The following is a 17,328-nucleotide window of genomic DNA, read 5'->3' on the forward strand; positions in this document are numbered from 1 at the left end:
TGAGCAAGGCTAGATCTCATGGAATACAGGGAGAACTAACCATTTAGATACAGAATTGGCTGAAAGGTAGAAGACAGAGGGTGGTAGCCGAAGGTTGTTTTTCAGACTGGAGGCCTGTGACCAGTGGAGTGCCACAAGGATCGGTGCTGGGTCCACTACTTTTCATCATTTATATAAGTGATTTGGATGTGAGCATAAGAGGTATCGTTAGTAAGTTTGCAGCTGACTCCAAAATTGGAGGTGTAGTGGACAGCAAAGAAGGTTACCTCAGATTACAATGGGATCTTGTTCAAATGGGCCAATTGGCTGAGGATTAGCAGGTGGAGTTTGATTCGGATAAATGGGAGGTGTTGCATTTTGGGAATGCAAATCTTAGCAGGACTTACACACATAATGGGAAGGTCCGAGGGAGTGTTGCTGAACAGCCACCTTGGAGTGCAGGTTCATACCTCCTCGAAAGTGGAGTTGCAGGTAGCTAGGATAGTGAAGGCGGCATTTGGTATGCTTTCCTTTATTGGTCAGAGTATTGAGTACAACAGTTTGAAGGTCATGTTGTGGCTGTACAGGACGTTGGTAAGGTCACTTGTCTGAATATTGCGTGCAATTCTGGTATCCTTCCTATTGGAAGTATGTTGTGAAACTTGAAAGGGTTCAGAGAAGATTTACAAGGATATTGCCAGGGTTGGAGGATTTGAGCTCTCGGGAGAGGTTGAACAGGTTGGGGCTGTTTTCCCTGGAACGTCGGAGGCTGACCTTATAAAGGTTTATAAAACTATGAGGATAAACAGACAAAGTGTTTTCCCTTGGGTGGGAGAGTCCAGAACTAGAGGGCATAGGTTTAGGGTGGGAGGGGAAAGATATAAAAAGGACCTAAGGGGCAACATCTTAACGCAGAGGGCGGTACGTGTATGGAATAAGCTGACAAAGGAAGTGGTGGCGGCTGGTGCAATTGCAACATTTATAAGGCATCTGGATGGGTATATGAATAAAAAGGGTTGGAGAGATATGGGCCAAGTGCTAGCAGGTGGAACTAGATTGGGTTGGGATATCTGGTCGGCATGGACGAGTTGGACCAAAGGGTCTGTTTCCATGCTGTACGTCTCTGTGACTCTAAGTGTGGTACATTTTTAGATCAATTACTGAAATGTGGAGAATGATAGAGTTAACACGGATGAGGGATTAAAGTGTTGTATTGCACAACTTCAAGATGTTTTGGTCTGTTTCAAATACTCCTGAACATTCCCAGTCCTTTTGTTTGCTTGTGACAAAAAAATTCCAGTAGATAATGGGGCAAGATAGGTTAGTCAGCTGATTGACAATGACCTGGCATTAGCTCTGTGCTACAAGAGCTAAGTCATGCACTAGAAAGGGAATTCAGAAATTATTGGACCTTTAATTTTCCCAGCACTACCATCTATCTCAGAATCTACTTTGTGATTTGGTCAAGAACAATGCTCTCTGATGAGTTGAGTATATTCATTATTGCCCTTTTCAAGCCAAGTGCATTTTTATGTTATGGAGCTCCATATCTAAATGGAGATATGGAGTTAAAAATTGTTTCATAGCTTCATGCTCTTCCCATAACCATTTCAATGATGAACTCCCCACCTGGTAACAAGGGACTCATGCACAGCTTAGAGTAGAGAGGAAGAATATAAATTACCTACAAACTTGGAAAGCAACAATTAATTGCATATTAATGGTCTGCATAATTATCTCAGCCCCAATTGTGTTGAAGAGTCAGAGAGTCAACAAATCCTCCTCTTATTCTTTCGAAGAGTGCTCTTGTCTAAAAGAGTTTAAACCATGTTTTCACCAGCATACTTAAATTGCTTCTTTGCATGTCTATTGACTCAGTTGTATGTATCTCATTAATTTTTTAATGAATTTTCATTGCACTAAGCCTGGAGAGATTCTTAATACACATGCATGGTGAAACAAATGCTTTAATTAATCCCATTCAGAAGACCAATCTCAGTATTGCAGGCACCACAGTGGCTCAGTGGTTAGTGCTGTTGCCTCACAATGCCAGGGATTCAGGTTCAATCCCACCCTCAGGTGACTGTCTGTGTAGAGTTTGCACATTCTTCCCATGTCTGAGTGAGTTTCCTTTGGATGCTCCTGTTTCCTCCTATAGTCCAAAAGATGTGCAGGTCAGGTGGATTGGCCATGCCAATGGCCCATAGTGTGCAGGCGAAATGGATCAGCTATGGGAAATGCTGGGACAGGGTGGGATGCTCTTTGGAGGGTCTGTGTGGACTCTATGGGCCGAATGGCCGGATCCTATGATGATCACCCTCCACTGAATTATTTGGATGCACATCACGATCATCCTGTTAGTTGTAAGTGACACTAATAATCTTTCTGGATTGCAACAAAGATCATTATCAGAGAAAAAAATCAAAGGTTTTCATACATGCTTAATGTGAAGAGAGGTTAGTCACTACAAGATATTCAGAAAAATGAATCGATAATATCAGGTGTGTATGATGACCATCTTGATTTTTGCCAAAGCTGAGGTGACCAAGTTGAAAGTTCAGCCTTTTTAAAGACTTTTCTGATCTGTTAACTTCTATTCTTCTCTCACCCATCTGCTCAGTGTTGGACATGTAATCCGAGATGGAGGATGAGAAAAATTTCTGGCTGTAACAGTTGCTCCTTTTTTGAGGTATTTTAGGTGCTAGAGGTGATTTCCTCAAATTCCAGGAGCAGCAATTACTGTGTTATATGCTGTTGCATTATTTTGGAACTTTGGAGAAAAAAGTCAAAACAGCACTTTTAAAAGGTAGAAGAACAGACAAAGGAAGCACATGGTGGAGAAAGAGAAAGAGAGAGAGAGAGAAAGAAAGAAACCCATATTGTAAACTGACAGGGTTAGCAGTTACTGCCTTTGCTGTTTGAATTCATCCATCGCTGGACATTGGAGTGCATCAGGGAAAATTAAAAAAACAGTGACATTCACAACTGATCTTGGAGGAACCTGCTGGGAGAGGTCACAGCACAGCAACAGATAAGTGGATATTTTAAGCGTGGCCTCAAAATAAGTCTGCAGTCGTGTGTAGAGTAGGTTCTTTCTTGATTATGTTTTATTGAGCTATGTCTCTTGATTAAATTTAAAATATAAGCCATAAGTATTAATTTAAACTAGAGCAGTGTTTTGCAGAAGAATAAGACAGTGCAATTTTCTGGTACTGTAGGTTGAAAGAAGCCCTTCATAGAGTGATATGCTCTTCTTGTCGGATGTGGGAGTTTAGGGAGAGTTTACAGAATACTGATGATTAGATCTGCAATAAATGCCGTTAGTTGCGAATCCGATCAGATCGAATGGATCGGTTGGAGAGGCAGCTAGAGGCAATAATGAATTTACAAGGGCAAGGGGATGTGACGGATGGATTAGGAAGGGGGGAAGTCTCAGATACAGTCACAAAGAGGGGTTAACTCCAGGAAAGGTAAGAGAGGTAGACAGCTAGTGCAGGAGCCTTCTGTGGCTATCCCCATTTCAAACAAGTATGCTGTTTTGGAAAATGTAGGGGGTGACAGATTCTCAGGGGAACGTAGCATGAACAGCCAAGTTTCTGGTATTGAGACTTGCTCTAATGTAATGAGAGGTACGTCGGATTCCATGTGATCGACTGTCTTAGGGGATTCTCTAGTCCGAGATACAGACAGACATTTCTGTGGCCAGCAACCAAAAATCAGAATGGTGTGTTGCTTCCCTGGAGCCAGGATCAAGGATATCTCAGAGAGGGTGTAGAATGATCTCAAGGAGGAGAGAGACCAGCAGGAGGTCATTGTACACATTGAAACCAACGACATAGGAAGGGAAAAGGTTGAGATTCTAAAGGGAGATTACAGAGAGTTAGGCAGGAATTTAAAAAGGAGGTCCTCAAGAGTAGTAATATCTGGATTACTCCCAGTGCTACGAGCTAGTGAGGGCAGGAATAGGAGGGTAGAGCAGATGAATGCATGGCTGAGGAGCTGGTGTATGGGAGAAGGATTCACACTTTGGATCACTGCAAGCTGTTTTGGGGTAGAAGTGACCTGTACAAGAAGGACGGATTGCACCTGAATTGGAAGAGGACTAATATACTGGCAGGGAGATTTGCTAGAGCTGCTCAGAAGGATTTAAACTAGTAAGTTGGCGGGGTGGGATGGAGGGAGATAGTGAGGAAAGAGATCAATCTGAGACTATTACAGTTGAGAACAAAGGCAAGTCAAACAGTCAGGGCAGGCAGGGATAAAGCACAGAACAAGGTAGTACTGATAAATTAAACTGCATTTATTTCAAAGCAAGAGGCCTAACAGGGAAGGCAGATGAACTCAGGGCACGGTTAGAAACATGGGACTAGGATATCATAGCAATTGCAGAAACATGGCTCAGGGATGGACAGGACTGGCAGCTTAATGTTCCAGGACACAAATGCTGCAAGAAGGATAGAAACGGAGACAAGAGAGAAGGGGGAGTGGTGTTTTTGATAAGGGATAACATTACAGCTATACTGAGGAAGGGTATTCCTGGAAATACATCTAGGGAAGTTATTTGGGTGGAACTGAGAGATAAGAAAGTGATAATCACCATATTGGGATTGTATATACACCCCCTAATAGTCAGAGGAAAATTGAGAAATAAATTTGTAAGGAGATCTCAGCTATCTGTAAGAATAATAGGGTGATTAAGGAAGTGGATTTTAACTTTCCAAATCATAGACTGGGACTGCCATCATGCTAAGGGTTTAGATGGAGAAGAATTTGTTAAGTGTGCACAAGAAAGCATGTGGATGTACCTACTAGAGAAGGTGCAAAAATAAGGCAGGACAGGTGACTGAGGTGTCAGTGGGGGAGCACTTTGGGGCCAGCGACCATAATTCTATTAGTTTTAAAATAGTGATGGAAAAGGATAGACCAGATCTAAAAGTTGAATTTCTAAATTGGAGGAAGGCCAACTTGATGGTATTAGGCAACAACTTTCAAAGGCTGATTGGGTGCAGATGTAAAGGGATGGCTGGAAAATGGGAAGCCTTCAAAAATGAGAGGACAGTCCAGAGAAAGTATATTCCTGTCAGTGTGAAAGGGAAGGCTGGTAGGTGTAGAGAATGCTAGATGACTAAAGAAATTCAGGGTTTGGTGAAGAAAAAGAAGGAGGCATATGTCAGATGTAGACAGGATAGATCGAGTGAATCCTTAGAAGAGTATAAAGGCAGTAGGAGTATACTTAAGAGAGAAATCAGGACGGCAAAAAGGGCAAATAGAGTTAAGAAGAATCGAAAGCATTTTTACAAATACATTAAGGACAAAAGAGTAACTAGGCAGAGACTAGGGCCCCTCAAAGATCAGCAAGGTACCCTTTGTGTGGAGCCGCAAAAGATGGGGGAGATACTAAATGAGTATTTTGCATCAATGTGTACTGTGGAAAAGGACACAGAAGATATAGAATGTAGGGAAATAGATGGTGACATCTTGAAAAATGTCCATATTACAGAGGAAGAAGTGCTGGATGTCTTGAAACGCATAAAAGTGGATAAATCCCCAGGACCTGATCAGGTGTACCCGAGAACTCTGTTAGAGGCTAGGGAAGTGATTGTTGCACCTCTTACTGAGATATTTGTATCATTGATAGTCACAGGTGTGGTGCCGGAAGACTGGAGGTTGGCTAACGTGGTGCCACTGTTTAAGAAAGGTGGTAAGGACAAGCCAGGGAACTATAGATCGGTGAGCCTGATGTCAGTGGTGGGCAAGTTGTTGGAGGGAATCCTGAGGGACAGGATGTTACATGTATTTGGAAAGGCATGGACTGATTAGGGATAGTCAACATGGCTTTGTGTTTGGGAAATCTTGTCTCACAAACTTGATTGAGTTTTTTGAAGAAGAAACAAAGAGGAATGATGAGGGCAGAGCAGTAGATGTGATCTATATGGACTTCAGTAAGGCGTTTGACAAGGTTCCCCATGGGAGACTGGTTAGCATGGTTAGATCTCACGGAATACAGAGAGAACTAGCCATTTGGATACAGAACTGGCTGAAAGGTAGAAGACAGAGGGTAGTGATGGAGGGCTGTTTATCAGACTTGAGGCCTGTGACCAGTGGAGAGCCACAAGGATTGGTGCTGGGTCCACTACTTCTCATCATTTATATAAATGTTTTGGATGTGAGCATAAGAAGTATAGTTAGTATGTGTGCAGATGACACCAAATTTGGAGTGTAGTGGACAGAGAAGAAGATTACCTCAGATTACAATGTGATCTTGATCAGATGAGCCAATGGGCTGAGAAGTGGCAGATGGAGTTTAATTTAGATAAACGTAAGCTGCTGCATTTTGGGAAAGCACAGGACTTATACACTTAATTGTAAGGTCCTTGGGAGCGTTGCTGAACGAAAAGACCTTGGAGTGCAGGTTCATAGCTCTTTGAAAGTGGAGTTGCAGGTAGCTAGGATAATGAAGAAGGCATTTGGTATGCTTTCATTTATTGGTCAGAGTATTGAGTAAAGGAATTGGGAGGCCATGTTGTGGTGGTACAAGACATTGGTTAGGCCACTGTTGGAATATTGCGTGCAATTCTGGTCTCTTTCCTATTGGAAAGCTGTTGTGAAATTTGAAAGGGTTCAGAAAAGATTTACAAGGATGTTACCAGGGTTGGAGGATTTGAGCCATAGGGAGAGGTTGAATAGGCTAGGGCTGTTTTCCCTGGAGAGTCGTAGGCTGAGAGGTGACCTTATTGAAGTTTACAAAATCATGAGGGGCATGGATTGGATAAATAGATAAAGTCTTTTCCCTGAGGTGGGGCATAGTTTTAGGGAGAGAGGGGAAAGATACAAAATAGACCTAAGGGGCAACTTTTTCACGCAGAGGGTGGTACGTATATGGAATGAGCTGCCAGAGGAAGTGGTGGAGGCTGGTACAATTGCAAAATTTCAAAGACATCTGAATGGATAGATAAATAGGAAGTGTTTGGAGGGATATGGGCCAGGTGCTGGCAGCTGGGACTAGATTGGGTTGGGATATCTGGTCGGTATGGACGAGTTGGACCGAAGAGTCTGTTTTCATGCTGTCCATCTCTATGACTGTATGACTCTATAATATGAAAATGGAGGTTGTCACTTAAAGGAAGTGGAATACCCTCTGGTGCTGTCTTTTAAATAGGATGCTATACTGAGGTACAGCCTGCATTCACAGGTATACGTAAAATATGTCATGCTACTGTTTCGAAGAAGAGCAGAGGAGATGTCCAATTTCCAAATCAGTGCTTATTCCACGTGACTTGAATGAATTACCCTGTCTTTATCACATTGTGACAGCTTGCTTTACACAAATTGGCTGCTACACTTCCTAATTGGCAATAGTGACCACACTTCAAAACACATTTGCTTCATTTGTTCATGGGGTTCTGATGCCATTAGCTAGGTCAGCATTTATTGCACACCCTTGATTGCCTTTGAACGCTGGGGGACACTCGGCCATTTCAGAATCAATCAAATGCTGCGGGTCTGGAGTCACATGTAGACAAAACCATATGAGGATGGGACATTTCCTTCCTCAAAGGAAACTCAGATGTTTTTTAAAAAAAATGTCAATCAACTCTGGTTACATTCTAGATTATTACTTAATTAAAATTTCACCTTCTGTCATGTGCCCATAATATTACTCTGGGTCTCTATAAGATTAGTCCCATGATATTACAACTACAATGCTGCCTCCCCATATGTTTAGAACAACAGCTTGTGATGCTATGGTCAATAAATGGCACTACAGAAATGCTAATCTTTCCCAGTACAGGCAGACGTTTTCCAAAATCCGGAAATACAAAAAGCTCCAAAATCCAAAGGTTTCTTCATGAAATTTCTATCTCATTAACAAGGTTGTTTGGCTTGCAAACAGTTAACCCAACTCCACACCCACTCGATGTGTGCCACTCAGATATGACATGGGTGGGCGTGGCCCAGCATTGGTAGGCCTCAATTCTGTCTCAGGGCCCACATTACTCATAGTGAGTTTCTGCTTGGTAAAATTTTATTAAATTCCACCGTCAAACTACCACTTGTTCCAAAATTTGAAAAATTCCAAATTTCGAAAATCAGCTGGTCCTGAATGTTTTGGATAACAGATTGTGTACTTGTACTGCGTCTATAGATAGATAATGAAAATTTACTTCGCAGGCAGATAAGCTTTCCCTTATCAGTAAAACTTTGTACCTCTCTAACTCAAAAGGCAGTAAATGCAGTGACAATCGAAGCTTACAAGAAATAAGATCAATCATATGTTGAGATAAGGATATTTAGAGCAAAGGCAATAAAGTGGAACTTATGTGCAACGCAGAAATGTTCTTCGTGAAAACAAAGACAAGCTTAAGGAGCTGAATGACATACTTTTCCTCATCTCCCTCATGAATGTATGAAATAATTAAGTTAGATGTATTACAAAACATTAATGTCCCATTATGGTGCATTTACTCTCTATTTTCTTCTTCAAGCTCGCAAGTATTCATTTAGCCAATTCTTTTTGCAATAGCATTTTCATGGGTCAAGTCTGCAATTATACCCAATTGTACAGTTGTAAATAAAACAATGTATTGCAGATGGAAGCAGAAGTTTATATCGTTCATCGATTAATTAAAAATGAATTCCAATGGTGGAATTTATCAAGTTATCAATACAAACAAGCCCAACTAACAAAACAAAATTATAATTCACTTCAGTCTTCTCTAACTCTTTCCATCATACATCACGCTCAAAATTGATCTTCCCAAAGGAGGAATTTCTCCCACACTCGGTGTAAGAAACTGCCATCCTAATTTGTACCTCATCTTTCTCCACTGTATCTCTGCCCCTCACCACTCGGTCGCTCAGATTGGAAAGGGTCTTCAGTGCAAACTTGTGTATCATTTTCAGAGTGGTTAATACAATTTGACAGCAAATGCAGCCCAAATGTATATCTAAACAATACTTAAGGGATGGTTGGATGTGGTGCTTTTGTTTTCTGGGAATTGCCGGTTGAACGTCTTTCAACTGAAAGTTATTCATTTAATCACAACTTCAAGGGATAATGTACATCTGCTTCATTTAACAATTTACATGCAAATCACATTTAATGTTACCATAAATGAGGGCTAATATTTATACCTAACTGCAGCTTTCAAAGCCGAAACAACCTAGAAAATGTATAAAAGCTTTTTAATTATATGCCCACGGAGTAATTTTTAACTAAGATTTCTTTGTCGTTAACTGAATGGTTTTCTTACCCGATTGTACTGCCAGGATCTGCTTCCACAGACCAGGTGCAGTGAAGATTGTGGTCATATGGTGCTGGGTACCCAGGTGAAAAGATTCTTCCGGAAGTTTCTCCGATGATGTGACCTCCACATTCAGCTGGCAATATTTATAGAGTGAGAAAACAATGTTTGAATGATTCATGCAAAAAAGTGAAGACTGATATTAGAAGTTACAATAGGGAAGAGCTGCAGAAAGCATGAGTGAAATATGGAGCTGCTAAATTATAATTATAAATCTTGCATGTATAATTCCTGTTCTATCAGAGAAACAATTAATTTCATTTTCTTCAGCAGTCATTCTGAGTTGCCCTTCAAAACTGTCAAATATTTGTTCTATTTTCCAAAAATAAAAACTGACATTTACTTGCATTCTATCAAAGGAAGATGGTCTGCACCAACACAACCTCAATTTTCATAATTTCTTTGAGTTCATTTCATGGCTTCAGAAAAGGAGGAATATGCTCTCCTTGCATGAATATCCAACATGGAATGATGTAGCTCAGCATGATCAGAGGGACCAGTGAAATAATGAGCTAAAGTTAAATTAGTAACTTGTTTTAGATTAACACATCTCCAATGAAGTAAATTAGTTACTTATTACGAAAGCTACGATGCAATATTGTAGCCTCTGACCATGGTCTGGCCTCTCAGCCTTCAGTCTGTTGTCTACTGCACACAAGAGGACCACAAGATATTGGAGTAGAATTAGGCCCATTGGCCCATCAAGTCTGCTCCACTATTCGATCATGGCTAATATGTGTCTAAACCCCATCCTCCTGCCTCCTCCCAGTAACCTTCAATCCCCTTCCTAATCAAGAAATTATCTATTTCTGTCTTAAATACACTCAGTGATTTGGCTTCCACAGCCTTGGGTAGCAATGATTTCCACAGATTCAACTGGACCTGTTGATTCATCACTTTGCAAGAAAAGGAACAACAGCACAGAAATCACAGATCATCTTTTGGTTTTAAAAACAAGATTACCCTTGGGTGAGACAGCAATAAGAAAAGGTAAGCAAGTGAGAGGTTTGAGACCCTTTCATTTTACCTGTTCCTTGCTCATTCTGAATTTTCACAATATGCAATGGTAATGAAGGCTGCCTTGGAAGCATAGAAGTAACATGAGAGTAATATCTAGAAACACAGTGAAGACTCATCAGTGAATTAGAAGACCTCTGAATTCAGAAATAAGGATATTAAAGAAGAAAGGTTAAATACAACCTTGGGGAGACTGGATGTCTTCTCCGGGACACCCGCACCAATCAACCTCACTGCCCCATGGCTGAACATTTCAACTCCCCCTCCCATTCTGCCAAGGACATGCAGGTCCTGGGCCACCTCCATCGCCACTCCCTCACCACCTGATGCCTGGAGGAAGAATGCCTCATCTTCCCCCTTGGAACACTTCAACCATAGGGCATCAATGTGGACTTCACCAGTTTCCTCATTTCCCCTCCTTCCACCTTACCCCAGTTCCAACCTTCCAGCTCAGCACCATCCTCATGACCTGTCCTACCTGCCAATCTTCCTTCCCACCTATCCGTTCCACCCTCCTCTCCGACCTATCAACTTTATCCCCACCTCCATCCACCTATTGCACTCTAAGCTACCTTCTCCCCAGCCCCACACCCTTCCATTTATCTATCCACCCCAGAGGCTCCCAGCCTTCTTCCTGATGAAGGGCTCCTGCCCGAAATGTTGATTTTCCTGCTTCTCGGATGTTGCCTGACCTGCTGTGCTTTTCCAGCACCACTCTAATATTAAAGAAGAAAGTCAGCTACAATTGACAGAAGACAGCAATCTCAACTCCCACATTTTTTCCCAGATAGTAAGAAAATCCAGATGCAACTGTTATATGAAGCTGTTAGTTAATATTTGACAGTTTTATTATAATTCTGAAACTTCAGTCAGGGTGGATGCTAAGATGGTGTTTCCCCTGTCTGAAGACTCCAGAATTGAGGAACTTAGACTCGGAATAAAGGCTTGACTAAAGATATAGCTTTCTCAGAGGGTTATGAATTCTCAACTCCAGATGTTCATGTTCAGTCATTGAGCATTTTCAAGACTGTGATAAATGGAGTCTTAGACTTTAAGAGAATGAAAGGATATTTTAATTGGACAAGAAGGTGAAGCTGAGGTCAAAGGTCAGCCTTGGTCTTACTGGACAGCACAGCAGGCTTGAGTGCCCATAGACCTTCTCGTACTCTTGCTTCTTTTGCTGTCAGGTAACAAGGTAATTATTTTTGAAAGAGTCTTACCAGGTTGGCACTGACTAATAATTCAACAAGATTAAATGAGAAATTAAAACAATGATGCAGATTTAAACATGTTTTTAAAGTCTAATGGGATTCTACTGGATGAATTAAGGGCGGCACGGTGGCTCAGTGGTTAGCTGGTTAGCACTGCTGCCTCACAGCACCAGGGTCCCAGGTTCAATTCCGGCCTCGGGTCTGCATGGGTTTTCTCCGGGTGCTCCAGACTGGAGCACGCAGACATGAGGAGAATGTGCAAACTCCACACAGACAGTCACCTGAGGTTGGAATCAAACCTGGGACCTTGGTGCTATGAGGCAGCAGTGCTAACCACTGAGCCACCGGGCAATGAATCAGATGTTTATATATACTAGAGCTGGTTCCTGTGAAGTGACTCCCTTGCTCCCCTCATTCCATTGATCTGTAACAGTAGTGAGGGAGAGCTGCACTGTCAAACATGTCATCTTTCAGAAAACCCTTAAAAGTAATGTCTAGTCTACCCCCTCAGATGGGTGCATCTTAGGTAGTTGAAAATGTCATCAATTAACACCTACTACCTTGACTCAATTTTTTTCTTCCAAACTGTAGATCTTCATACTTCTGTAATCATTCTGCAATCATCCAGAATCTAAATTATAATTTGTTACACTTCTCACTTAAGATTACTATTGAAGAAAAAAAATAGGCCTCTTGTGGTCTGGTGGCAGTGTTCCTACCTCTGGATGAGAAAGACTCAGCTGTTCCAGATGTGTATTATATTTGAACAGGTTGGTTAAAAATCTCAGAGGGGGAGATGTCAATACACAAAAGCAAAGTGTGAAAAATCCAACAGTTCTGAACATTTTTAAGTGTTATTTTCAATAGCCAGTATAAAAATGAGGCAGGATAAACACTCCCCCTCACATGACATTGGAAAAATGAGAATTTTACAATTGCACTTTTAATTTATTTTCTACTAAACAGAAATATATATCCAGAAACACTTTTAATAGTATAATGTCTTAGTGTTGGTTGTGCTACTGCACTTTTCCTGTATAAATTTGGGAAGTGTATGTTTTCCACCACTTTCCACAAAAGATCAAAGATTAAATAGACTCTTTTCAGACAAGGATTTTAAAAATCCAATAGGGTTCCTGATATCCAAGGATGTGGAGCCAACATTACAGCTAGGCAAATTAAATAGGAAGATGATACCTACTATCAATGTATAAAGTTACAGCCACAAAATGTATCAGTGGACAGAATCCTCCAGTTTCTGAGGCAATGAGGTGGGAAGGCACATTAATGAGATGGATGGTGTTGCATTAGAACCCTGCCACCACCTCGCCTTCACCTGAATTAAGTTCTGGATGGGAAAACCCATGCTTGATTTTCCACCCTGCCAATTGAGGTTCTTAAGTGACCAATTCAATAAGGGACTTCAAGGGACAACTCTCATATGGGCTGCTTTAATTTCAGCTCAAGGTGAGACAAATGTCAGGCAGCCATCAGTGATGGTGGTAAACCAGGGCAGGTAGCCTATCAGTGGCAGGTATTGGGGAATTCCTGAACTGTACATAGGATTAGGGAAGGTGAGTGCTGAGAGCTATCTGCCCTGGCCTTGTTTCCAATCTCCTCATGACCCAGACACTCTTCACCACAAAACACTTACCTGACAACCTTGTTCTAGCAGCAGTCACGGTGCTCTACGTGGTGATGCTGAATGCTAAAACCGCCAGCCTCTGATTGGCTGGCAGGTCTCATTGAGTGGGTCCTCTGCAACTGGGGACTTGATTTCTGAGGAGTGCCCACTACTGTCCTCAATACTGCCTGACTTGAAGTGATGGCAGGCATTTGTCTGGAGAGTCAGCAAGGGTGCCTTGGCAAGCATGTGAACAAGATGTGAAAAGAAAATGGAAGATTCCATCCTGCGTATTTAGTTCATGGGTGTTATTTCCAAAGCATGACCACATTCAGCTCTTAAAGGTTAGAGACAGACAGTCTCTGTAGATTTGGTCAGTGAGAATGCAGATACAAGGAAACAGTGCTTTAGAGTTTATACAGTCTAACTCCTTTCACCAAAAGACTTTGCCATTTTCTTAAGCATAAAATTGTAGCTTGGGGAAGGGAAAAGAATGTAAAATCAGAACAGTAAAACAATTATGCAGCCAAAATGTGACCTACTTTTAGAGAATAGTTTGCGAAAATGTGGTTTCATACCTACACAGGAAGGCAGCATATTGTCCCAGGCCCTGCGATCTCCAGTTAAGCAGGTGAGTACAGAGTTCCCATGTAAAGTATACCCTGGATTACAATCAAAAACAACAGTGGTTCCAGCAAAGTGTCCCTCATCCTGGATCTTAAAGCCGAACTGTGGGGTCCCTGGATCTTCACACCTGATCAATTCAAAACCTATTAAAAAAATTGGAAATTATTTTGTGTTAAAAATGTAACATCTGAAGGGAAAATAATTTTAGCTTTTGGCTTGTGTAAATTAACTGTGACAAATACAATGTTCCTTTTGCTGGTCTAACTACCATGACATTATCTCTCCAAGTTGATCCAGTAATGATCTACAGTTAATAACCACAAAGATAACACTGTCAGTATACATTATAAGTCCAATTTTACAAAATATTCCCAAGTTCTAAGAAGTGAATCAGTTGACTCAAAGAGTTGCTACCATAATTGGAATTTGTTCACGTGGAACAGGAGGGATAATGGATTAAACACCACTTGCCACTACTAACTGCTGCATTTAACTATAAATACCTGGCTTCTTGTACATGATGAATACTGAAGCTGAACGCTTGAAAGCTGCTCAAAAGTCAATTAAGAACCAATTTTAAAAATGCGAAGTTTACAATGGCACTACCCATGATTCCAATATAATCAGCATATCCTCAAAATGGAAATCAGCAAGTAGGAATTTACTATTCGTATACACATCCAGATGCCTTTTGAAATGTTGGAATCGTACCAGCTTCCACCACTTCCTCTGGCAGCTTGTTCCATATAAGCACCACCCTCTACATGAAAAGGTTACCCTTTAGGTCTCTTTCAAATCTTTCCACTCTCACCTGAAACCTATGCTCTCTAGTTTTTGATTCCCCTACCCTGAGGAAAAGACCATTGCCCTTCACACTATCCATGCCCCTCATGATTTTATCAACTACAATAGGTTTTCTTAGCCTCCGATGCTCTAGGGAAAATATTATTGGGACAAATGTCTTTTTCCAAATTATTTTTGGTTCTGAATGTTTTCCTGATTGGTGTACCAAGGGTGAGATGTGCTTTACTGCTTTTCCATAATAATGAGGCCTAGATTCCACTTCAAGTTAGGAGAGCATTCTCACCTTCTTTTTAGCTTTCAGAAATTCTTTACGCCTGTTTAATTTAAAGAATTATCACTTTAAATAATAATGAAAGAATTTCCTCTTAAAGAATTAGGGAGGCTGCAGGGTGGGATTTTTATACTTTTTAATAGAGTCATAGAGATGTACAGCATGGAAACAGACCCTTTGGTCCAACTCATCCATGCCGACTAGATATACCAACCCAATCTAGTCCCACCTGCCAGCACTGGGCCCATATTCCTCTAGTCCCTTCCTATTCATATACCCATCTAGATGCCTTTGAAATGCAGCAATTGCACTAGCCTCCACCACTTCCTCTGGCAGCTCATTCCATACATGTACCACCCTCTGAGTAAAAAAGTTGCCCCTTAGGTCTTTTTCATATCTTTTTCCTCTCACCCTAAATCTATGCCCTCTCGTTCTGGATGCCCTCACCCCAGGGAAAAGACTTTGTCTATTTATTCTATCCATGCCCCTTATGATTTTGTGAATCTCTATAAGGTCACTGCTCAGCCTCCGACGCTCCAGGGAAAACAGCCCTAGTGTATTCAACCTCTCCCTATAGCTCAAATCCTCCAACTGTGGCAACATCATTGTAAATCTTTTCTGAACCCTTTCAAGTTTCACAACATCTTTCTGATGTCCTGTACAGCTCCCAATTCTTGTACTCAATACTCTGACCAATAAAGGAAAGCATACCAAATGCCTTCTTACTATCCTATCAACCAGCGACTCCACTTTCAAGTAGCTAACAACCTGCACTCCAAGGTCTCTTTGTTCAGCAACATTCCCTAGGACTTACCATTAAGTGTATAAGTCCTGCTAAGGTTTGTTTTCCCAAAATGCAGCACCTCACATTTATCTAAATTAAACTCCATCTGCCACTTCTCAGCCCATTGGTTCATCTGATTAAGATCCCATTGTAGTCTGAGGTAACCTTCTTCGCTGTCCACTACACCTCTGATTTTGGTGTAATCAGCAAACTTACTAACTATACCTCTTATGCTCACATCCAAATCATTTATATAAATGATGAAAAGTAGTGGACCCAGCACCGATCCTTGTGACACTCCATTGGTCACAGGCCTTCAGTCTGAAAAACAACCCTCCACCACCACCCTCTGTCTTCTACCTTTGAGCCAGTTCTGTATCCAAGTGGTGAATTATCCCTGTATTCCATGAGATCTAACCGTGCTCATCAGTCTCCCATGGGTAACCTTGTTGAATGCCTTACTGAAGTCCATATAGATCACATCTACCACTCTGCCCTCATCAATCCTCTTTGTTACTTCTTCAAAAAATGCAATCAAGTTTGTGAGACATAATTTCCCACACATAAATCCATGTTGACTATCCTTAATCAGTCAATGGTCTCATTAGAGGAAAACTGAGATTAATTAAACTCATTGGTATTATGACTCAATCTCCCCACAAAATATTTCATATTTTCCTTTTAACTTTATCTACTGTTTGTAACTTATATGGCAATTATAGATAAATATACTGAGAGTTTCATCCAGGTTTTCAGTCTTGTCTGTCTGTGGCAGTGAACACAAGAAATCAGAAGATGCAATTTCTAAAAGTAGCAGCGGATTTATCCTTGGATCCTGACCAAGTTTGTGGGAATTTGCACTGCACAAATTGTCTGTCACATTTCCTACATTACAACTTTTATTTAAGCACTTTGAGATATCCGGTGGTTGTGCAAGGAATAATGTAATGTAGGATAAATAACGGGTTGTAAACCCTGTACAGGACAAGGATACTTAGATGATCATGCAGGTCTTGTGACAGACCCACCTCAATTGCCCATTGACTCCAAAGTTAGTTTTGGATGGACTGAAATCCACTCCCTCCTGCCCGTTGCAAACCACAGGTACAGAAGACTGTCCTAATCGAAAGATTAACATAACCTCACCATCCAATCTAAGATCTCCAACAAGAATAAAACAAAACCAACTCTGAATCTTCTCTATTTTCAACTTGTTTCTCTTTTTTTCAGCATCACCTTATACAACCCTGTTGATGAAGGGTTTCAGGAGGGCTTTCTGGTTAAGTCCATTTTACTTCACAATGGAAAACCCAGCTTTCGAACAGTGGAACAGAAAATTTAAACTTGATGTTAAAGATCACAAGCAAGCAGGAAATTCCACCTTTCACCTCTCTGGAGGTGAAACCACAAGGGTTTGAAATCCTTCATCAGATATATTCAATGTTTTAACATTTTGATTAAAAATTCTGGAAAACAACATTTTCAGTGATTATGGGTGTAAATTCATCTTGGGCACGAGTGCAAAATGGACAATATCCCAGCTGCTGTTCATTATCAATGCCATCTGATCGTCAGTCCAATCAAATTGAGTTGAATATCTGCTGGCCATATGACAGGTAACTAACACACTGCAGCTTATTAAAATAAACAAAAATAACTGTAGATGCTGGGAATTTGAAGCAAAAACAGAAATTGCTGAAGAACCA

The 17,328-nt window shown here is 41.1% G+C and overlaps 1 protein-coding gene across 1 annotated transcript in view; it reads right to left on the reverse strand.

Annotated features, from left to right (window-relative positions):
- Positions 1-17,328, reverse strand: part of LOC122563724 (CUB and sushi domain-containing protein 2) — a 616,258-nt gene that overhangs the window by 341,942 nt on the left and 256,988 nt on the right. Inside the window, exons 19-20 of the mRNA XM_087976898.1 lie at positions 13,715-13,906; positions 9,234-9,360 (exon numbers count right to left, since the gene is read on the reverse strand). Of these exons, the coding sequence (XP_087833024.1) occupies positions 9,234-9,360; positions 13,715-13,906 (319 nt within the window). The remainder of the gene's footprint in view (positions 1-9,233; positions 9,361-13,714; positions 13,907-17,328) is intronic.

This window comes from Chiloscyllium plagiosum, unplaced genomic scaffold (assembly GCF_037043375.1).
Source record: "Chiloscyllium plagiosum isolate Xiang-an unplaced genomic scaffold, Cpla_swu_hap1 HiC_scaffold_30, whole genome shotgun sequence".
Classification (NCBI taxonomy): domain Eukaryota; kingdom Metazoa; phylum Chordata; class Chondrichthyes; order Orectolobiformes; family Hemiscylliidae; genus Chiloscyllium; species Chiloscyllium plagiosum.